The sequence below is a fragment of the Nelumbo nucifera genome, chromosome 7 (genome assembly GCF_055504915.1).
Source record: "Nelumbo nucifera cultivar China Antique chromosome 7, China Antique-T2T, whole genome shotgun sequence".
Taxonomy (NCBI): Eukaryota; Viridiplantae; Streptophyta; class Magnoliopsida; order Proteales; family Nelumbonaceae; genus Nelumbo; species Nelumbo nucifera.
The window spans coordinates 26,062,847-26,087,389 of NC_142655.1; the positions used below are offsets into that span (position 1 = coordinate 26,062,847).

Consider the following 24,543-nt stretch of genomic DNA (forward strand, 5'->3'; position numbering starts at 1 on the left):
TTTGGAGGACTTGGGCTATAGCATCTTGTTCCTATAGCTTAGTAGTGCTTGTCTTTCAATTTTCAGTTTATTTGCATTAGTAGATAGAAAGTTATTGTGTTTCTTGATGCACAAGACAAAGAGTGGCACTTTTCGTAATTATGGTGAACAGTGTTCCGGGCAAGTCACTCTATAAATAGATGTATTCTCTTCCTTTTGAGGGTAATGAATGAATGGAGATTTCTTAAGAGCTCTCTTGCTGTATGGAGTGATTCCTACAAACCCTAGAGTGATTCTAGGACCCCTCAGAGTGATTCCTTGGGATTTCTCTCTCTTTTCTCTTTCTCTACCCTTTCTCCTCTCTCTTTCTGTCTTGTGTTAGTTTGTTCCAGCCCTACTGCATAAATAGTTCCTAGGGGTGAGCATTATTTGGCTAAAACTGAAAAACCGAACTGAAAATTTCGGTTTCGTTTTTTTGGTTTGGTTATTTTGGTTTTTGGTTAATTCGGTTTGGTTTTTCAGTTTTTAAATATTTCGGTTTTGGTTTTGGTTTTTAGAATTAGAAATTTGGTTAACCAAAAAAACTGAATTAACTGAACTTTGCTATATAGCATGTAATATATAATATATAACACATTATATTTAATATATGATATATTTATATATATTAATATATAATATAATAAAATTTGATATCATAATATATATTATAATATATTTATATATTATATGTTATGATATATATATATATAATATAATATAATATAATATATAATATAGTATATATATTTGAAATTCGGTTTCGGTTTTCATTTTTCTAATTCAGTTTTTAAAATTTTGTGTATTGGAGGGTTAGCTTCCCAATCTACTTCTCACCACCTGAGTGACATCTCTGCTTTGGATGGCAGGTGGTGCTTCACCTGATTAAAAGACATCACTTGCTTCACATTTAGCTCCACTGATCATTCAGATTTAGATAATGGGTCCATTGATATCCAGAAAGATGTTCTTGGTATAGGTGGGGCAGCTAGATCTATCTTTAACATGGGAGTGATTATTAGTAGAATAATTTTGTATTTATTGAAGAAGGGGAATGGTAGAAGAAGCAAAACTTGTAAAATGTGCAGAATTCAATTGAAGAAAATATGCACAAGGTTATCAACTGCTGAGATTAAATCAGCTACAGATGAATTCACAGTTATTTGAAGGCTAGGATGGAGAGTATATAGTTGTTTGCCAAGGGATTGGAGGCTTTTTTGCTTTCTTGCTGTTTGCCCCTTGACATTTGAACACTGGCCTCTAATGACGGTCTCCCATTGTTCACTGTTTGATAACTATCAGCTATCACCATCCACCATTACCAATACTTTAACAAAAAGCAGAGCAGCTTTTTAGCAGGGGTTAGAGGGTTTTTTTTTTTTTATCAATAACTCAGAAAATCGATGTCATTAGAATTAAAAAAAGCAGTACAACCAGAAGTTGTGAAGGAAACAAAGAGGATACCAGATGTCCAAACCCCCAAATATTACATATAGGCCCAATACATAGACTGTCTTTGTACCCCTTGTTTAGCCAAAGTGTTGGCTATCTTCTAACCCATTTAATTTGAATCAGCATATCCCTGGAGAGCCTTTTGAATCTCCCAAGGCCATTCCTTAGGTGCCAAGAGACTCCCTTCCCCTTTCCTTGACCAGTCCACAACTGTTATGGAATCACCTTCAATAATTAGCCTTTCCAGGCCCAATTCCTTAGCTTTCTCAAGCCCAAATACAGCAGCTAATAATTCTGTAGATGCCACGTCACTATGCCCAGCTGGACCCGAGAATAAGGCACAGATGTTGCCTTCCGGGGTTGGAGTGTTTTTCTCGCCACTACTTGCTGGTTCGTCACTGAGTTTAATTGTTGAATACAGTTTGAGGGTAGGGTGGAATGTGGAGGTGGAAAGGTTTTGGAAGTGAAGGGGATAGCAAAAGAAAGATTCAAGCAGGCCTTTCTTCTGATGGTTTTTGCTTTTAGTAGTCGATCGAGACTACAATCAGTCTTGAATTAAAAGAAAAGAAAGAGGAAATTTCAGAAGAGAAGAAGAGAGGGAGAAAAGAGAAGAAGCACACGAAGAGTGTTAAGGACGCATTCCTCGGGAAGACGTACCGTCGCCACCGACAGCAACAGGCACCTGACCCACCACCAGCAGCAGCAGTGATTCAATGATTCTCATCCTACCCAGTTCGGCAACAGCAGCCTTATCTAGATTAGATTAGATCATCTTGCTTGTTCTTATCTTATTGTTCTTATCTTATTCTATTGCTCTTATCTTATCTTGTTAGTAGCTTATCAGATTAGGATTAGCTTATCTTATCCTTAGCAAGATAGAACTGGAAGTCTCCCTATTCAGCAAGGAGACTCCCTTTGATTAGGACTCTTGTAATCTCCTATTTAAGGAGACTCCATTATTGAATGAGGATATCAAATTTCCAGTCAAGAAAGAGAGTAAAAGGAGAGTTCAGTGATCTCTTGGACAAATCGCCCTCTAGGATGCCAAGATAGGTTCAGCTAGGAAGGGGAGGAACAAGGGAAAACAGGAGCTTTTCCCCGTGGACCGACCTGTGACGAGATCCTACGCCCGGGCCCATAACAACTTGGTACAGAGCCAACCGTCATGCGAGATCTGGAGCAGCTATCATTCAGGGTCCACAAACTGGAGCATAGGCTCGTGGAAACCAGCGTGGAGGTTCGTGAGGTCAAAGACGATGTCCGAGAGCTGCGACGCTTGCTGGAATCGTATTTCTCTAACAAGGAGAGGAATCCAGAAGGGGCTGTAACCACAAACAACCGCCGACCAGACTTGACGGAGTCGTTCGGCGAACAGCAGGTCGTCGCCCTGGTAGCTGTAGTCATCCCCAAGTACAGCAGGCTGGAATTCCCGTCGTACAACGGCAACGGAGACCCCTTAGGCTGGTTGTATCGCTGCGAGCAGTTTTTTCGGAATCAACGGACAGATGACCGGGATAAGGTAAATCGTTCTATATTGCTAGAAGAGAATCGTGTTAAAGCAGAAACAGAACGTGCTAAGGCACCAGTAGATTTCACTACATTGCAGCTCCACAATTTGATGTATGAGAAAATTCATTTTGTGAAAGCCATAAAGGTGTGCAAAGATTTCAAGTCAAAGTATCCGGATATTGAACTTGTGCCTGAGGAAGAGTTTTTCAGTTCAGCCCCTCAAGATATTAAAGGATCTGTACTATCAAAAGACAGTGCACATGACCTGATGCTAAAGTGGCTTAATTTTGAGCTTTTCCGGCGAAAAGAACTCTGCAAACTTCATGAGAAACTGGAGCAACACAAGAAAAGTCTTATGGAGACCATTGCACACCGAAAGAAGTTCCTTTCAAGTCTCCCGAAATCTCTGAAGAAAGCATCCTTGCCTGTCCAACACCATCTAGGGGTTCTGCATACAAAGAAATTAAAGCAGCATAATTTAGCAGAATTACTACCACCTCCACTCTATGTGATTTACTCACAATTGCTGGCTCAGAAGGAGGCATTTGGGGAGAGTATTGAATTGGAAATTATAGGAAGCATGAAGGATGCTCAAGCCTTTGCTCACCAGCAAGCAATTAAGGACAATGGTGTTTCTACAAATACAAAAATGAGTAAGTTGGAGGATGATGCGCCTGATGAGGAAGAGGAGGGCCAAAGAAGGAGAAAGCGGCCAAAGAAGGTTACTGGAAAAGAGAACCTTGACCAATCAGGAATCTATCGATCTCATCCTCTTAAAATCATCCTTCATTTACATGATGATGAGGTTTCAAATCCCAAGCCTGCAAAACTGGTTACTCTGAGGTTTGAATACTTATTGGAGTTGAATGTTGTATGTGTTGGGATTGATGGCTCTCAAGAAGGACCTCAGAACAACATCTTATGCAACTTGTTTCCTGATGATACTGGTATTGAGCTTCCCCATCAGTCAGCTAAGCTCGTTGTTGGTGCTGCTGTTGAAGTCTTGGTAGAATGGTGTAATTTACCATCGGCCGAAGCCACATGGCTCCCATTGGCAGAGTTCCACGCCACATATCCAGAGTTCGAGCTTGAGGACAAGCTCGTAGTCCAGGAGGGGAGTAATGTTATGGACGCATTCCTCGGGTACTGTTGTAATTTTCTCCTTCTTTATGTTGTACGACTAGACTAGTATAAATAATAACTTATGCACTCGCCTACAGTGTTCTGTAGGGGTTTTCAGTCCTCTCGACTCGACTCTCCTCTCTCCCTCTCTTCTCTCCTCTCTTCTCTTCTCTTCTCTTCTCTTGCTCTTGCTCAACAGGTTCCACAAGGTAGTTCAACAGATGGGCTTTAAGTAGTGCCAATCTGATCACACGCTCTTTGTGAAGAGAGAACAAGGAAGAATGACAACTTCAATTGTGTATGTCGATGACATTATTATCACCGGTGACTGGGACTAAGAGATAAAAAGATTGAAGAGATTCTTGGCTACTCAATTTGAAGTGAAGGATTTGGGACCCTTATGTTATTTCCTTGGAATTGAAGTTGCCTACTCAAATAAGGGTATCTTCATCTCCCAGAGGAAATTTATTTTAGATCTCTTGAAAGATACGGGGAAGCTTGGAGCAAAACCTGCTGACACTCCTATAGATGTAAACCACAGACTTGGGGATTTCTGTGATGAGCCCATAGCAGATATGAAGCAGTATCAAAGATTGGTGGGCCGACTTCTCTACCTATCTATGACAAGACCTGACATTGCGTATGCAGTGGGAGTCCTTAGTCAGTTTATGCATGTTCTCAGGACCACACACTTGGAGGCAGCATACAAAGTTCTTAGATATTTAAAAAAATTCCCTGAGACTGGACTCTTATTTGAAAAACATGGACATATGAAAGTTGAGGTTTACACTGTAGCAGATTGGGCTGGTTCTGTGGATGACAGAAAATCCATTATTGGCTATTGTGCCTTTGTTTGGGGAAATCTTGTTACTTAGAGGAGTAAAAAACAAAGTGTGGTGGCCAAATTGAGTACAAAAGCTGAATACAGGGCCATGTCTCATGGTGTGGAAAAACTTCTATGGATAAATAACCTCTTGGGTGAATTGGGCTTTCCTTTTAGTGACCCTATGCCACTCTACTGTGACAATAAGGCAGCCATCAACACTGCAGCCAATCCTGTTCTCCATGATAGAACTAAACATATAGAGGTAGACAAATACTTCACTAGGGAAAAGTTGGAAAAAAGAGAAGTTTGCACTCACTACATCAGCTCTGAGGAACAACTTGCAAACATCCTTACCAAAGTATTAAACTCCATGCGACACTATAATCTTTGTGACAAGTTGGGGATGATTGATATCTACGCCCCAACTTGAGGGGGAGTGATGTAATCTTAGTTATGTGCCACAAGGGCACTTATGTCTTTTCCATTTATTGTTTTATTGCTTATGTTGTTGCCCTAATATTGGAATGCAAAGTCTGGCGCCGCTAGAATACAACCTTCGATCTCCATCTTCTCTTTTTCTTCTCTTCTCTTCTCTTCTCTTCTCTTCTTCTCTCTTGAATGAAATCACTATTGTATGACACAACTTTGTTTGGACCTTAAATATCAGATTGGACTAAAGCAAAAGGACTTAGATTGCGACTATCAACTTTAGGACTAAAAGAAACCTGATGGTGTTTCCCATACTGGCATGACTCACATTCCAATGAAGGAAGACAACACAATGACGGAACAAGTAACTGAAGTGTCTTGAGAGATGGATGACCAAGCTTGCAATGCCACTGGAGAGGTATGAGAGAAGATTGGAGAGCTACTGTCAATCTATCACTATCAAGATAATAGAATCCACTAGCTTCATGCCCTCTGCCAATTTTCATCTCCATCTTGAGATCCTGAAAAACACAAGAGATAGGGAAAAAGGATATAGAACAATTGAGAGATTTGGTTAATTTGCTAAAAGGCATAAGATTAAAAGGAAATTTGGGCACATATAGAACTGAAGATAAAGACAATGATGCAATATCAACAATACCAACACCACAAATAGGAGAGGTAGAACCATTAGCTAGAGTAATTGTTTGTGATGTAGAGGATGGAGAAAGGAAGGAAAACAAACCTGGAGTCCCAATCATATAATTGGAAGCTCCAGAATTGATTATCTAGGGTGAAGGAAAGCAGACCTTGTTTTGTTGTTTATTGAGAATTATTTACGTAGTTATTCTTTATTATGTGAAAATTGAGTATTGTTAATTTTATGGAGTAAAGTCTTTAAACCAGTGCCAAGTTATTGCCTTTTTTTGCTTTATATAGAAAAGTTAAAAGAAAAAAAAAAGAAATCCTGGTTCTGATGCAGAAGAGACTTTATGTTATTTGATGGATCCACCTTGATTTGTTCCTTATCCAGAGATAAAGTGATAAACACCTTTGGAAAAATTTAACTCCTTGTTGGTAGGGTTGTTGATACTTGATTGTAGACTCTTCCTGTGGCTTATGGACTGTCTGAAGCATGGAAAGAGGTTTAGGGTCATCCATTGCTGTAATGGCCATCCAAGATGAAAGCATACCAAGTCAATCTTGATTTGTTGACTCTATTAGCTTGCAGCATGGTTTTATACTAAGAAAAAGCTATCTACCTTTTTGTTCAATGCAAAATGAAGTTTCCTGATTTTAAATATTGTTTTCTGCATCTTTTTATGGATATTATTGTTATTTGCATTTTGGGATTGGTGTTCTTAAGGATCTATGTTTATATTGTTATTTGCAATGATTTATAATTTGGTTCCAGTTCCTTTCCAAACCATGTGGCATAATATTTGTAGAAGAGTTTGTCAAATAACTTGCAACTTTTCACTGGGTTTCTTATGGTATGAGCTGTTGACAGTTGACACAAGCAATGGGATGTATTTTGCTTGTTAGAGATTCTGGTGTTGGGAACCATGATATCCATGGCATATGATATTTTTGTTGGGTAACATCTTTTAACATGTATCTATGGAATTTCATGTAGGCATTTCCTGAGGAAATATATGACAGTACCAAAAATGGATTTTTCACCTATTGACTTCAGATCTACTTATAGTACCTGGGTACGGTTTCCTAGGACTGGTCTAAGGTGTCTTTCTGCAGGCACAGTTACAGACTTTGAATGGAAAGATTATGGTCCAGCAGTGTTCAGGTTCTTTAATACTTCTTTTTTCAACTTTGTTATTTGGTTATCACTAATAGAAATTTCTGTGATGCTGGAATGGTATGATACAAGAACTTTGACTAATCAGAACCCCTGGGTGAATTTTGATGAATACCAGTTAATTGATTACCACTTTTCTATGATACTGGTTGATTGGTCATCAATTTATTAGGTATCATGCCTTTTCGGTATGATAGTGGAACTCATCACTAATTAGAAACATTAATGCATATATAGAATCAATAAGAAACATTTAAGATCATAAGCAAAATCCAGGGATCTCTAGACGAATATAGATCCAAGGTGCAGATGACTATCTAAGCTTCTTTGTATAAGCAGATATCAGGTTAGGTTTATAAAAACAACTAGCATTGGAATTTATACAAACAACTAGGTTTGTACAATTTTAAGCCTTGTGTTTTCAGATTTCTCCCTAGATTCTCATTCCAAGGGTTTTCTTCTAGAGTCTTTTTTAGAAGAAAAGAGCTTTCGCCTAGAATTTACTGCATCTTAGGTAGACAGTCATTTTGTTGGAGGATATTGTGAAGCTCGAGTTTTTCTGGAAATGGATCGAGGATTTCGTTAAGCAAGAGATTGGAGGCAATATTTGGGGATTGAAGCAAAAACCTTTTCATTGGAGGAGATAAGGACAATAGCATAGAAACTCAGAAGGTAAGAGAAAAAGTTTTTATCCTCTTGAATGGTGACTGTTGCCTAGCTAAAAAACTTCATTGAGGGATCTATACATCTCAACCAGAGAAGGGAATGGAAGAATGAAATCAATAAGAGTATTAGGAAGCATGGGGCTGAGAGAAAGTAGAACAAAATTATAAGGTTCTTGCTCATCTTTGAAATCTTTGATGCAAACAAAACACATAATATATGTATACCAGAAGATGGAAGGAATTTAGGGTGGTTTGGGTTTGTAGGAGTCTTACAGATTTTTCTTGGTTACCAAAGGTAGTTGAGAAAATAAGATCAATGGGATGGTAATAAAGAAATAAGAAAAACAAAATGTTGTGGAAGCGGTGAAGGTAGCTTTGCAACCATCAAAGGCACTTTATAGACTTCGAATAACATATTTGGGAATTGGTGTTGGTCGTCATGGTTCAAAGAAAACCAGAGGGTTGGATGGACATCAGGAATTTTCTATCATAGTGATAGGAATCAATCAGCACCCTTGAAGACTTATTGTAGAAAGAAGAAGGCCTTAGAACAGGTCCTGATATGGCATAGTGATGGTACTTGGGATTTGGACTGAGTTGAACACCAAGGGTATTTTTGCCATTTTATAATTTTTTGTAGGGTCCAGTAATAGGGTTTGATTGTCTAGTTATAGTTTGTTTATGTTTAAAATTTCAGAGTCATTGCATAAGTAGGATTAGGTTATTGAGTCTTCTTTGAATTGAAATAGGATATGACAACTTAGTTTGAGTCCTACTAGGATTATTGAGTTTAGCAGTTTGACTCCTAAGACTATTATTAGATCTGTTCATGGGCTGGGTAGCTTGACGGGCTGGCCCGGCCCGGTCCGTCCTAAATCGGGCTTGGACAAAATTTTAAGCCTGCAGGCTTGGGCTCTAAAAACCGGGTCTGACTATTTTTAGGGCCAGGCTCGGGCATTCCCAAATAAGCCCGGCCCGATAATATTAAATATATAACAAATATATAATATATATGTTAATAATACATAATATATATTATATAATGATAAAATTAATAGAAAAAAGTATTATACATATTAAATGTATAAAATACTATATAATATATAATATATAATTAATATGTTGTAAAATACCTATCAAAGTCGGGCTTTGGGCTTTATATAGGGTCGGGCTCGGGGTCGGGCCTAGTATTTTTCTGTTTATAAAGAGGCAAAGCCCAGCCCAGCCCATGAACAGGTCTAACTATTATGAATCTAACAGTTTGACTCCTAGGATTATTATGAATTTAGAGTATAAATATGTATGGGCGTTTTACACAAAGGTAATGAATTATATTGAGTTTCTTCAGCTTATGCTAACTATGGTGAGTGATTCTCATGCCCTAGAGTGATTCTAGGCACCCTGTGAGTGATTCTAGGTATTTTCTCTCTTCTTTCTCTCCCTATTTTCTCTCTTATTCCTTAAAGAAGCCATTACAGCCATCGACAGCCATAAAACTCTGATCAAGAAGACCATTCAACATTCTCTAAGGACTAGAACTGAGCTGATCCTACATCACATAGTCCTTCAAATGTAATCTAATTCTAAAGACCTTTGCAAACACAAAGGTTGTTGTGTTTTATCTTGTCCATTAGAAGAAAGGATTATGACAATTCAGTCAGATTGGGGTCCCCAACTCCCTTGCAATTTACAAGTGGCATCCATATTATCAAATGCTACCCAGACCTCAGGTACCCAATCGTTGGAAGTAGGGGAAGTTGGTTTACCATTAAACATGTAGATGGAGGAAGTTTTGAAATTGGTGGGGGACCTCTGTGGAGATTTTCTTGAAGCAAGTCTTAACTCTTTGGAGTACAGAAACTTGAGAGTAGATTAGATAAAAATTGTAGGCAATAGAGCCAACCATGTCTCTAGGGCAATGGAGATCGTGCATGACGGTATTTTTGTCCAAGTATGGATCTTGTTGTCCATTGAGCTTCAGCTATGGTGGGATTGAGAGGAAGATGATGGCGATGACCTGGAAAATTTGAGGACATGTGGCGTGAAACTAGGGAGGACAGAGGGGGCATTGACTGTTCTTGCGAAAGAGGATACTGAAAGAGTCATGAACGGGAAAGACTCTTTACAGAAGACAAAAATTAATGAGGCTGTGGAGACTATCAATAAGGATTCAAAGGTTGTTTTTAATACTTTTTTGAGGTGGTGGCTCAAAAATCGAAGAGCTTGCAGTGTAAGGAAACTAGAGTTGGGGGAGATGGAGTAACTCTTAAGGAAGTTCTAGTGGGGACTTGTGGCGAGCCAGGTGGGTTTAAGCCACACCAATTTTTTGGGCTGGTTTAGTTAACTAAACAAACCAAACTGTAAGCGGCATTAAAATTTTGTGGAAAGCAAACCTCGGGGCAATTAATTGAAGGCAATTGTGGAAGTGGTAATAAGATAGTCTATCATCGTAGTGATGGACTGGGTTCTCATTTTTCCAGAGTTGGTGCTGGCAATGACCAAGTCACTAAAGAAAACTTTATTTCTCCAAATCAACTCTTTCTAATCAAAGAGATGGGCTGGAAGAGGTTTCGGGGAATCAAAGCTAGAAGATTCTTCTTTGAGGAGCTCAGTTTCAAAGAAAAGTTTGCGTTGAATATCAGGGAGAACAAGACATCTGAGGTGTTTTTGGTGGGGGAAGCTATCTGGTGGTTCAAAGGATTTGTAGAGGATTCAATCAATCCCAGAGAGGGAGGAGAGTGGAAATCAGTGAAAGAATTTTCTGAAAGAAGATATGTTGCAGAAAAAAGTAACTTGAATGGTAGGTTAATAGCACTGTGGGAATTCCCTGAAGGGAGAAGGTAATAGGCATATAGATCGGAAGAGGACTGTCATACTTTTACAGGAGTTCGTTTCAAACATGGAGAAAAATCTCTCGGATTCTAAAGTTTGGAAGGAATTTCTGGTGAGTCTGGTTTAAAAGATGGTGAGAAGCATGATGGAAAGTTTGCATTTTAGAGTAATGTGGGGGAGATCAAATTGGTGATTAGTGAAGGAAAAGATCGGTGGGAGAATCACTTAGTGGTTACAGCAAAAGAAAGAATTGAAGACTGGTATGCAATCGGAGAGGCAGTTAGCAGTTTCTTGAAGTTGAAAGGTTTGTTAATGTTAACTCCTTTCAGTGAGAGAAAATCACTCCTTCACATTTTGGAAGATGAGGTAGAAATGACATCTGTTTCTCTCCAAACTAAGTTTGACTAGATTTTAATCTCACATTGGACTCCAGGTTCTAACTCAAAGGATTTACTTCTCAATGATGACATCACAATAAGGATTTTGGGGTTGCCCTTTCACCTGTGGCTGCATTCAGCTTTTAAGGCAATAGCTAAAGCTTGTGGAGGCTGTCTTTCAGGCGTATTTGTTAAAGATCTTCATTCATCAGCAGTGAGATTGGTGGGAGTGGAGCCTGAAGCTATTCCAAGGAAGATGGATGTGCTATCAGATGGTATGCTCCAAAGCATATGGCTTGCAACCTCTGTTGAAGCTTCTCTTTGGAGCGAAGGACGCAGGTTGGAACATGAACAGTTCAAAGAATATGAGCTACATGGCAAGAAGAGATTGGAGAAATCTTCTTTCTTGGATCCTTGTTCGGAAATGGGTGTGGAGAATTTGAATAGTCAGGTTGTTATGTGCCGTTTTGCTAGTAATGGTGATACCTCGAAATTTGGAGCACAGTCTGGAAGTAAGACCTTTGTACAGGCATTAGCTATTGGGAGTAATGAAACGACACACACACACAGGAAATTGTTTTCGTGCAAGGCAAGTTTTGGGAAATGGACCGACAAACTTCAGAAGGAGGTTAGAGTTTGGTTGGGGATAAGGTTGGTTTTGATGTTGACTCAAGTTACATTTCAGCTGGAATTAGTACGTAGTGTGTAGGGTTTGGCGAAACGGTTTAACTGAACTGGCCCTTAAAGCATGTGAGGCTTTAGGGAGTCGCATGACTTAGTTGAGAGCTTTTAGGGAGAATACTTCTTCTTTCCCATTCGAGGCCCTTGAAAATAGTTGAGATGGAGAGGGAGGTTTAACCGCTGGACAATTCCATTTCTGTGCCGACCTTGCGGTCGATGCGAGAGGTGGAAAGGAGGTTGGTCAATTGCAGGATTCATGGATGTTCATCAAGAAGTTTAAAGGAATCTGGTATGCCAGAAAAGTAGAAAAACTTAGGTAATTTGTCAGATATCAGTGAGGCTTTGATGAGAAGTTCAAATGGAAGACCAGAGATGTGAATGAAGAAGCATGTCATAAGGAGAAGAATCAGACCTGGGAAAGTAAAAAATGATATCTGGGAATGGGTAACTACAAGGTATATGAAAGAGGTAAGCTTGACTAGTTTAGCTGGTTGTAGTGAAGTTGATGATACAAGGGAGGCGGAACCATTGTTAAATAAAGATGGTATGAAGGAATCTGGTGCAGGAACAGGGGAGGGAAAGGATAAACGGGTTGGCCCTTCACTGATGCAGTCCTGGGCGTCCTTCACTGGTGCAGGCGAGTTGGATACCATGTTATCAGATGTGTGTTAATCAAATAAATAAAGAGAAAACACCTGCAACGAACAGAATAGGGCTATTTAGCGTCAATTGAAACAGAGAGCTGCTGCCCCAATATGTTTAAATCATAATGGAAGGAGGAATTACAATATTACCCCTGATTATGAGACTTAAGAATAGAGACAAAAGCAGAACAAAAAGAAGGGGGAAAAGACTAAAATAATCCAGAACAAACACTGTATATAACAATAACGTAACCATTAAAGGCTTCACTATATGCTCTTAGATTATGCTTTCTGTTATCTTGAATTAGTTGGAGTTGCATTTTGCTGGAGACATTTTACAAGTTAAGAATTTGGATAGAAGGTGAGGATGTAACTTTCTTGAGTACGGAGGAGTTTTCTTTTGATTAAATTGGATTTAAGAAGATGGGGGAAGTTTATGTTAAGAAAACTCGAAATGGCAAGTAGAGGTGTTAAGGGAGTTGAAGAGTTGGTTGGAGGTTGAAGACATAGTTGTCAAGGCGACTAGGCGAGGCTAGGTGACCATGGGGCATCCAGGCGCCTAGGCGTCTTGGAAAAGGGAGGACTGAAGAGTATAGGGGCGGAGCCCCTGTTTTTTAAGAAAAAAAAAAGAAAGGGAGGACTGGCGGAGCCCCTGTTTTTTTGACTGAAATTTGGAAAAGAGAAAGAAGAGTGCAGACTACAGAAAGGGAGGACTTGCGGACTGTTTTTTTTGAAAAAAAATGTCTGAAATCTGGAAAAGAAGAAGAAGAATGCCGGAGCTGAGGTGCGATGGAGTTGGGCTGGGGCTTGAGCTTGAAGTGTTCGGTTCTCCTCCCTCTCCAATCGAATGAAGAAATGGAGATTAGATTAGTTGTATACTTGTCTTAATATTAAAATGATACCATGTAGCAGATTTATTTTAAAAGAATACAACAACCAATAAAATATCAAAACAATAAATTAAAAAAAAGTTTTATATATGTATGTAGGCTCCCGTTTAAGTCTCTGGGTGGGCACCTAGTATGCAAAACCTGGGGCATTTGGGTGAGGCGACCATGAAAAACCGCCTAGTCGCCTAGGCGCCCGCCTAGGTGTTGCCTTGACAACTATGGTTGAAGATGATGAGATGTCAGGAGCAAAGGGTAGAACGATAATTTTGAACATTGGAATTATGGAGATGATTAATTTTGAAGGTTGTGTGCCAAATAGTAGTGCCAAAAACAAGAAAGTTGAAGGGTTGGGTGGGAGAGAGTTGAGAGACCCATTGAAGGAAAGGATGAAGGGTATTAAAGAAGGTGAGAGGGGAAGATCAAGGGCAGCTTAATTTGAGGGTCAGAAAGAGGGTAGTGGTGAAAAGATTAAAGAGATACAGGGGTTGACTGGGTTGGTCTTGATAAAAGAAAGGGAATTGACACTTGTGAGTTTGGGGCTTGATAGGGGCTTGAGTGGAGTCAACTTTAAAAGAAAGAATCAGTGGTTTTAAAAAGAAGAGGCTGGTGGTAAAAAGTAAGGGGTAAATGGGAAGGTGTAAGGTTCTTTTAAAAAGTTTGCATGGTTTGTGTGGTGATTCGTGGGGATTGGGGGAGAGAGAGAGAGAGAGAGAGGTACGGTTGAGAGGAAAAAGTCTCTACTGGCTGTTGCCAGTTTTCTATTTATATTAACTTCATAAAAGAATCAGAAATTACAAGTATGCCCCTGGCGGCATATCCTAGAAACAAAATAATAAGAAAAAAGAAAGAAGAAGAAAGAAACAAGTAACTGTAACTGTCCAACAGCCTACTAACAGCAGCTATAAAGTAATAATTAAGTAAGCCTTACAACACTCCCCCTCAAGTTGGGCTGAAGATGTCTATCATGTCCAGCTTGTCACATAACTCATTGTGCCGTGAGCACGGAAGCCCCTTTGTAAGGACATCAGCAAGTTGTTCCTTGGAGTTGACATAAGGGATGCAAATTTCCCTTTTTTCTAGTTTCTCCCTTATGAAGTGTTTATCCACCTCAATATGCTTGGTCCTCTCATGTAGGACTGGGTTGCTGGCGATGTTTATTGCAGCCTTGTTGTTACAGTAAAGGGACATAGGACTATGAACAACAACTCCAAGCTCCCCTAGAAGGTTCTTTAGCCAAAGGACTTCAGCCACCCCATGTGCCATAGCTCTATATTCAGCTTTAGCACTTGACCTTGCTACCACACTTTGCTTCTTGCTCTTCCAGGTCATTAGATTTCCTCCCACAAATGTGCAATACCCACTAGTGGACTTTCTATCATCCACAACTCCTGCCCAATCAGCATCTGTAAAGACTTCCACCTTTAGGTGATTGTGTTTACTGAATAGTAGGCCTGTTCCTGGATATTTCTTCAAGAATCTAAAGACTCTCTCTGCTGCCTCCATGTGTGGCTTCGTAGGAAAGTGCATAAACTGGCTCAGGACCCCAATGGAATAGGCAATGTCTGGACGGGTCATGGACAGATAAATCAGCTTTCCCACTAACTTTTGGAATTGCTTCACATCTTTCAGAGGTTCACCAACACAGTCACCTAGCTTGTGGTCCACATCCATAGGAATATCTGCCGGCCTTGCACCTAATTTACCTATATCCCGTAATAGATCAAGGCTGTATTTCCTTTGAGAGACAAAGATACCCTTTTCTGAGCGGGCAACTTTAATCCCAAGGAAATACTTTAGGAGTCCTAGATCTTTCACTTCAAATTTAGATGCAAGGAATTGTTTCAAGTTCTGTATCTCTAAGCTCCAACTTCATGTAATGATGATATCGTCTACATACACTATCAATACAACAACCTGTTCTTGACATCTCTTCACAAAGAGTGTATGATCAGACTGACATTGTTTGAATCCCATCTCTTGAACTGCCATGTGAAACTTATTGGACCAGGCTCTAGGAGACTGTTTTAAGCCATAGAGAGACTTTCGTAGCTTGCACACCTTATTTTCACTCCCCTTGGCACAGAATCCAGGAGGTTGAACCATGTATACCTCTTCTTCTAAGTCACCATTCAAGAAAGCATTCTTTATGTTCAGTTGATGCAATTCCTAGTCAAGATTAGCAGCTAAGGACAAGAGAACCCTAATTGAGTTCATCTTAGCCACCGGGGCAAAAGTCTCATTATAGTCAACCCCATATACTTGTGTGTACCCTTTGGCCACTAGTCTTGCTTTGTACCTTTCAACTGTTCCATCTGCCTTGTGCTCAACTGTGAACACCCATTTGCACCCCACGGGGTCTTTCCCCTTTGGAGGATCCACCAATTCCCAAGTTTGATTTTTGTGGAGGGCATTAATCTCCTCTTTCATGGCATCTACTCATTCAAGGCATTTTAAGGCTTCTGCAACATTTTTGGAAACAGGGATGCAATCAACTGCCGATAGGAAGGCTCGGTACGAGGGGGAAATGTGATCATAGAAGACAAAGTGGGTAATGGGGTGTTTGGTAGTGCAGGACCTGACTCCCTTTCGTTGGGCAATAGGAATGTCAAGGTCATCCACAGTAGGAGTAGGGTTAGGGGGTGGACTTACCTCTTGGGAGTCTATGATGTCAGTTGCTCAGTCTTTGGCTGCTCCACATCTCTATCACACTGCTGATCTCTTCGACGTGTACGTTGGAAGACACGGAAGGGAGTAAGGCCCGGAATAGAAGGAAGAGATACCTGAACCTGCTTCTCCTCTTCCACACTACGACTCTCCCCCTGAGGAGAAGGAGGGAAGAATGGCTCGGGTTCAAAGAAGGACACATCCATAGACACAAAAAATTTACGACTAACTGGGTCAAAAGCACCGATACCCTTTTTGAGAGGGGGGGTACCCCAAAAAGACACAAGGAATGGACCGAGGGTCTAACTTACCTCGGGATGGAGACAAATCATGGACAAAGGCCCGACAACCAAAGACTCTCATGGGGATGGAAAATAAAGGAGACTGAGGGTACAATAACTGATGAGGGGCCATGTAGTTCAGTACTCTGGAGGGCATGCGGTTGATGACATACATAGCTGCAAGTATAGCATCCACCCAAAACCTTTTTGGGACATTCATGTGTAACATCATCCCGTGGGCTACCTCAAGAAGGTGTCTGTTTTTCCTTTCTGCAACACCATTTTGTTGTGGTGTTCTGGCGCATGAGCTCCTATGAAGAACTCATTGAGCTCCCCATGGAAGTATTCCTTCACATTATCAGATTGGAAGATCTGTATTTCAACATGGAACTTTGTAAACACCATCCTCTGGAAGTCTTTCACTATCTTTGGAATTTCGTCTCTGCTACACATAGGAATTACCCATGTATAGCGAGAGTAATCATCGATCAATGTAATAAAGTATTTATATCCGCCCTCAGAGATTACATTGGTAGGCCCCCATACATCAGAATACACAACATGAAAAGGAACATTTGATCTTTTATTACTTGAGTGAAAAGTTGTTCTACATTGTTTGCTCAACTGACACGTTTGACACATGAACTCTGACACTGAACATGACTTAAATAAAACTGGAAACAAAGATTTTATTATTTCGAAAGAAACATGACCTAAACGACTATGCCACAAGAAAATTTGACTCTTATTTGACTGACTATGCGACTCTGAGGATGACACCGAGAGACCAACTTTGTTGTTGAGAATGTAGAAACCATCCACTAGGCTTCCTCTACCAATCGTCCTCCCAGAAGTTAGATCCTAAAAAATACACAAGTCAGCAAAAAATGTCACACTACAATTCAAGGAGCTTGTAATGCTACTAATTGAAAGCAAGTTTATGGGAAGCTGAGGGACATGCAATACACAATTCAGGTTAAGGCCATGGGGAAGGGATATTGATCCTTGGCCTGCAATGGAAGAAAAAGAGCCATCTGCAAGTCTCACTCTATCCCTTCCTGACAAAAGGCCATAAGACTGGAAGAAGTTAGTCTTACCGGTCATGTGGTTGGAGGCCCCTGAGTCAATGATCCAAGGGGAATCTGTGGCAGTGACATGGAATGCAGAAGCCATATTACCTGAAGTAGATGCAAATGAAGTAGAGGGAGTACCAGTGACTGAGCTATCCATTTGCCGCAAGGCCCTACCATAAGATTCCAGGTTCTATGAAGGAATTCATTAAATCCTCCTTGGGGTCAGACTTATTAGGGTGGTCCCGGGTACTATCGACAACTTGAGTATCTTGGGTTGCCACATGTGCTGTGCTCATTTTCTTCAAATGACCTTTACCCTGTTCTTGATTCTTTGTTGTCCACTTGGGTTTCCCGTGGATGTTCCAACAAGTGTCACGTGTATGTCGTGAACGCCTACAGTGGGTACATAACAACTTATCTTTATCATCCGCCTTCTTAGGGTCACTTTTCTCTCCCGTGGAGCTATTATTCATTGCAGCCAAGGCAACTTGTTGCTCCCCCTCAGCTGTAACCATCACATTCCGCCTGCTTTCTTCAGATTGGACAAGGGAGTATACCTCATGAACCGTAGGCAACTCTTTGCTTCCTAGGACCTGCACCCTCAACGGTTCATATGCAGGGTTCAGTCCCAACAAGAAAGCAAACACCCGTTGCTGAGAGACCAACTTCCTGTAGGCCTTAGCATCATCATCGTGCTTCCACTCTATGGCCTGATAATGGTCCAATTCCTTCCATATGGAGGTAAGGGCTGAATAGTATGAAGACAAGCTACGGTTTCCCTATTTACATGTTGAGGATTTAGCTTGCAACTGGTAAACCTTGGCGTAATGCCTTTGCTCAGAATAGGTAGTTCTGGCCTGTTCCCAGATCTCACTGGCGGTGTCTGCCCACATAAAATTCTTTTTCCATTGATGTAACCAGCTTTACCCCTTGCCGTTACATAGAGTTTTACACTCTTAGCCCACTCCAGGTAGTTCAGACCGTTTAAAGGGGTAATTGGCATGGGAAAAACCATGTTTTCACCTCCCATACCCGTTGTGCTGCGGGTTGGTGTAGCCCCCGATGAAGTTAATTCATGACTTGCCATCGAATACTACCGAAAACCAGTCCAAATACCACCCAACAACACAGCCGCCACAATCAGAATGTGAGCAACTCAGCGTTTACTCCTAGAATGTGAGCAAAAGAACATTAAATACTGCTGAGAACAAAGGGAATACTGCTGAGAACAAGGGGTTCAGTCAACACAACGTCCAAACAGAACAATAAACCAGTCCGGTAATCGGTTCAGCACCACCAATACAGACATTACAATCAGTCTGACTGTAGTTCACACACTCTAACCATCCAACGTCCAAACAAATAACTATATAATCAAGGCATGAGCCCTACGCACCATCGGCCAAAGAAGGCTGAGACAAACTAAAACAAAAAAACACACCTGTTCAGCACTTGTATGAAGGTGCTAATCTGAACTTGACTTCACAGCATCGAACAGAGGAGTCTGCACCAGCATCACCCTTCTCCGACTAGGGTTTTCTTGCTATTACGGCCAAGAAAAAGAAATCACAAAAGCTGCCGCCAGAAACTGCTAGGGTTTCCAAAAAAAACTGTTGCCAGAAACTGCTAGGGTTTCTGCAGAAACAGCCATGTCCAAACACTTTTTAAGAATAGGGCAGGAGGGATCGTAGGTCTTTTTCAACCCAGAAAACCTGCTCTGATACCATGTGGTGATTCGTGGGGATTGGGAGAGAGAGAGAGGTACGGTTGAGAGGAAAAAGTCTCTACTGGATGCCGCCAATTTTCTATTTATATTAACTTCATAAAAGAATCAGAAATTACAAGTATGCCCCTGGCAGCATATCCTAGAAACAGAATAATAAGAAAAAAGAAAGAAGAAAAAAGAAACAAGTAACTGTAACTGTCAAACAGCCTACTAACAGCAGCTATAAAGTAATAATTAAGTAAGCCTTACAACAGTTTGCTTAGATGGAACAGGGGTGGTAGTAAGGAAGGGGAAGCTTGTGAGGAATGGATTTGGGTTATAACGAGGTATAAGTTTGGGGAGAAAGAAGTGTTGGTATAGAACAGTCCTAAGCTTGTGGAAGATGGTTGCTCTAAATCTCTATTGGTGAGTAGTGTTTCGGAAGATTCTGCTAAGAAGAAGGAAGAGAGCGGTCTGTGCGGTGGTTCTGAGTGGCAGGTGTTAGAAGATAATTGATTGATTTCAAGTTCAACTTCAGATTTTGCTCCGGTTTGTAGGTGTATAAGTTTGGGGAGAAAGAAGTGTTGGTATCGAACAGTCCTAAGCTTGTGGAAGATGGTTGCTCTAAATCTCTATTGGTGAGTAGTGTTTCGGAAGATTCTGCTAGGAAGAAGGAAGAGAGCGGTCTGTGCGGTGGTTCTGAGTGGCAGGTGTTAGAAGATAATTGATTGATTTCAAGTTCAACTTCAGATTTTGCTCCGGTTTGTAGGTGGCTCCAACTTTGGAACCAAGGCTTCTATGTCTTGATTATTGCTCGCCTTCCTCAGATGCATCGTTGGAGTAGGTGAGGTTCGAGTGCAGTATAAGGATTGACTGTTGCGAGGTGGAGGAAATACTATTTTTCAAAAGAGCAACAAGGAGTGGCTAGTAGAAGTGATAGTTGGAAGGATTGGAGTCGATTTGGGGAGGAAAAGGTTAGTGTCTAACTATGCGGATTCTGGTGAAGGTTCGGTGGTTGCAAAGAAACCTAGAGGATCGGGTAAATCCCATCATGTCACCAAGGTATCCTCAAGACTAAAAGGACTTGTTGGGACCGGTCCCAGTAATAAATACAAGAGAGTTTTCATTAGAAGAAAGGCTAATTCCAGATACATGAACCATAAGGTTCCGGATGAGGTTAACTTTGGTGGCCAAAATAGCGGGGATTGAAGTTTCGGCAATGGGAAGTTGAAGAGGAATGAAGTCATAGAGGTGAAAGAGAAGGAAGGTAACTGCAAAGCATTGGGGAATGATGGAGAGTTGAACAGAGGAATTGAGGAAAGGAGTAATGAAGGATTGGTGGAAATTTGTGGAGAGGGGCATGGAAGTTGGAAATGCTCTAGGTCTTTTTTTTGGGCGCTGAGGCTTTTGCTAGACAGGCTTTTGAGGAGTTTGAGAAAAATAAGGACAGTTGTAACAGTTCCTTTCCAAGGGAAGGGGGAGAGGTGTGGGTGACGGAGAGGGGCAGGTAGAGGTCCTGGACTTGGAGGATTAATATTGAGTGTTGGGAGGAGGTTGGGGGGGTTCTTTTTTTTTTTTTCTCTAAGGAGGTTGGATGTATTGTCAATAGAGCTTATTGAGGTTGGTTTGGCATTTGTCTTTTTGTTATTGCTTATGTTTGATTTCTGGAAAGAGGTGTTAATTCTGTTCTATGTTTTTGGTCTTGGTATTTTGTTGTAAGGCTGAGTTGTATGTTGGGGGGGGGGAGTATGGTTCTTCTGTCAGGTGATTTCTTATCACCTTTCTATTGTAATATCTCTTTTTTCTTTTTAATGAAAAATTATTTTTATTATTAAAAAAAGCTTCTTATGGAAAATTATTTTTATTTTTATTTAAAGCAAAGTCTTCTGTTGAATATCCCTCTAAAAGAAATTTGTGTTCTTGGTTATCCATCTTTTGTCAGTTAAATATACCATTTCATTTACTATGATTTTTGTCTTAATTATCTTTCATGTTCGAAGAGTAGCAGTTATTTACCTGTACAATGGTTCCAATTTTTTTTTAATAACCTTATTTTCCACTATTGAACTGTCCTAGGCATCTTCAAGAGCTTGACAATATTGACTATGATGAGTACATGCTTTCAATATGTGGCTATGAGACTCTAAAGAGTATCTGTTCATCAGGAAAGAACAACAAGCTGCTTTATTTACCTCATGATGGTCGGTTTGTGATAAAGCCTTTACGCAAGTCTGAGATGAAGGTGAGTCTCTTTTTTTATATTTATATCTATTACCTTGTGTAAATGGGAGAGTTTTACTCCCCCATTCATCAACTCTCAAACTTTTTCTTTCCACTTAATAAAGTCAAACAAGAGTTTGTATAATAGTTTATACTATTTAGAAAATGTTTTTAGCTAATAGGTTATTGATACTGCATTCTTTGTTCATGTGTTCAAGGGAAATTATTTTCACTCACTTTATTCTGGGATCACTTTCTAATGTTTATTGTTTTTAATAAATACAAAATTGCTAAATTAGCGATCAAGAGGAGGAGGGGCCAGTGCTGGTTTCAAGTTCATCATCATCATCATCATCATCATCATCATTATCTAAGCCTTGTTCCAATTATATTGGATTCAGTGCTATGTCCATTGTAAAAGCACCGGTTTCAAGTTAAGACGCATAATACTATATAAAAATCTTATTATAAGTCTTAAAAGTATTCATTTGGGCCATAACACAAAGATCAACTTGAAATTAAATAATTATGGAAATGAAAACATATTTAAAGTTTAAATTGAAAATCTGAAAGAAACAGATAATTCGAAACTTGGAAGTACAGATTCATTCATATTTGAGGAAAATAGCAAGAAATTACTACTCTTGAGAAGGTAAAATGGAAGCATTTGTATAATATTTTTGTTGGAAAACGTGGGGTTATTGGTTCAGATCTGAAAATAGAATTGTATATATTCCTAGGATTGTGGAAGGATTGATTTAGAAAGTTTTTCTTTCTATTTCTTTCTTTCTATTTTTGTACTTTCTATTTTCTCTTCTTTCTATTTTTTCTTTCTTTCTATTTTCTTTTCTTTCTATTTTTCTTTCTTTCTATTTTTCTTTGTTTCTATTTATTGCAGCAGCTTACTGTATAAATATGCCAATTGGCAATAGAATGAAACATATCGGTATTCTACCATTCCAAAACATGGTATCAAAGCTCTAGGTTTGTCAACCTTGAGATTTTTTTTCGGCCTTCATTGCCAGTTTTTTGTGTTTTTTCTCTTCTGGCCTTCAGTGTTGATCTGTAACCAGAAGTGTTCCTTTATTCTCCTTTCCTGCTGGCCTTATTTTTCCTCCATTAACAATGTCCGACATGACTGCAACAAGTGCTCCCGTCCAAACCGATGAAGGAGCAACAAATTCTCATCCTCACACTAGTGATTTGCAGAATATTCAGGCAACATATAGACTGAATGGCCAGAATTACTTGAAGTGGTCACAACTAGTGCGTACCTATTTGAAGGGAAAAGGAAAAATTAGTCACCTCCTTGGAACAGGACCAAGGTTGGGCGAGCCAAATTTTGATGCTTGGGACGAAGAGGACTCCATGATTATGTCATGGTTGTGGAGTTCAATGACACCCGAGATCAGTGATACTTGTATGTTTCTTCCCTCTGCAAAGGCTATTTGGGATGTTGTCTGACAAACCTATTCCAAAGCCCATGACGCTGCTCGTGTCTACGAGGTCAAAGTGAAGACTGTGGTGGCCAAACAAGGGAGCAGGAGTGTTACAGAGTATGCAAATCTGCTGCAAAATTTATGGCTTGAGCTTGATCATTATCGGGTTCTTGAGACAAAGTGCGCAGATGATGCTGTGATCTTGAAGAATTTTATTGAAAGAGATAGGGTGTATGATTTTTTGGTCGGACTGAATGCTGAATTTGATCAGGTCCGAATACAATTTCTTGGCAAAGAAGTGCCTCCATTGAATGAAGTCATAGCCCTTGTCAGAGCTGAGGAAAGCCGCCGTGAAATCATGCTTGAGCCTAAAGATCCCGAAGGCTCAGCCATAGTAGCAAGGGGAGGAAGTTACAGTGGTTCAAAGGGTGAGAACAATCACAACTTGGCTCGTGACACAACCACCCGTGACTCTAACGATAACCTCTGGTGCACCTATTGCAAGAAGCCCAGGCACACGAAAGATCGGTGCTGGAAACTTCATGGGAAACCTCCCACATCCAGCAAGGAATGGGGAAATCGAGGAGTTTCAAAAGGAGTTCAACAGGCCCATAATGTCTCCACAACCCCGCAGCAAGAACACTCAAGTCAGGGACCATTTAATGATGAAGAAATTGAAAGGCTAAGGTGCTTCTTGAAATCCTTGAAACCAGGAAGTGGTTCTACCTCTCTTGCTCTCTCAGGTGAGTCTTTATCTCTAGGATTACATGCCTCGGCTAGTGTTTTTCCATGGATTCTTGATTCTGGAGCTACTGACCACATGACACCCTCTTCACTACATTTTCTCACCTATACACCCTGTCCTAGTAATAGAAAAATTTCTGTTGCTAGTGGTTCTTTCACCACAGTGGCAGGGATTGGGAATATTCAAATTACACCATCCCTATTACTTAAAAATGTGCTTCATGTTCCTAAGTTATCCACTAGCCTTATCTCTATACATAAACTCACCCAGGATGTGAACTGCAATGTTGTGTTCTTCCCTTCTTACTATGTATTTCAGGACCAGGTTTCGGGGAAGAAGATTGGACTTGCTAAGGAAAGAGATGGACTCTACTACCTTGAAGCAACCAGCAAATCATCTCACATTGTTATGCATATCACACACGAGTCATTCTTATCTACCTCCAATAAAGATTTAATTTGGCGTCATCATTCATTTCCTATTTTAAAAACAATGCTTCCTTCCTTGTTTAAAGGAATTGATGTTGAAACCTTTCATTGTGATGTTTGTGAACTTGCTAAGCACAAAAGGGTTTTTTTCCCAATCAGCAATAAAAGATCTTCAACTCCTTTTTATTTGATTCATTCGGATATATGGGGCCCTTCTCAAATTCCCAACATTACTGGTTCCAGATGGTTCGTCACCTTTATTGATGATTGCACTAGGGTCACATGGATTTTTCTTCTTAAGTCTAAATCTGATATGGGTACGATTCTTCCCAACTTTCATAACATGGTCCAAACTCAGTTTGGTGTGAGAATTAAAAGGTTTCGATCTGATAATGCTACAGGTTATTTTAATCAGAATTTGTCCCCATTTTTTCAGAAAGAAGGCGTTGTGCATGAATCCTCCTGTGTTAACACTCCCCAACAGAATGGGGTAGCTGAGAGAAAAAATGGCCATCTTTTGCAAACCACCCGAGCCTTTCTCTTTCAAAATCAGGTGCCAAAACAATATTGGGGGGAAGCTGTCCTTACTGCTGCCTACACCATAAATAGACTACCATCTAAAGTTCTTGACAACCGAAGCCCAATACAAGTCCTTTCTCAATTTTACCCTGATATTCGAGCCTCAAATAATCTCACACCAAGAATTTTTGGCTGCACTGCCTTTGTT

General features: G+C 40.2%; 1 protein-coding gene and 1 pseudogene across 5 annotated transcripts in view; both read left to right on the top strand.

Moving 5' to 3' along the window:
* PIPK10 (phosphatidylinositol phosphate kinase 10) overlaps positions 1-24,543 on the top strand; it is a 76,080-nt gene that overhangs the window by 9,341 nt on the left and 42,196 nt on the right. For 4 of the 5 annotated variants that reach the window (XM_088892460.1, XM_088892459.1, XM_088892461.1 and 1 more), the window contains exons 2-3: positions 6,993-7,160; positions 21,061-21,226. In XM_088892460.1, coding sequence (XP_088748586.1) covers positions 7,012-7,160; positions 21,061-21,226 — 315 coding nt within the window. In that variant the 5' untranslated portion in view covers positions 6,993-7,011. The remainder of the gene's footprint in view (positions 1-6,992; positions 7,161-21,060; positions 21,227-24,543) is intronic. The other variant, XM_088892462.1, reaches the window with a different exon arrangement.
* On the top strand, positions 999-4,178 carry LOC148790310 (THO complex subunit 5B pseudogene; annotated as a pseudogene).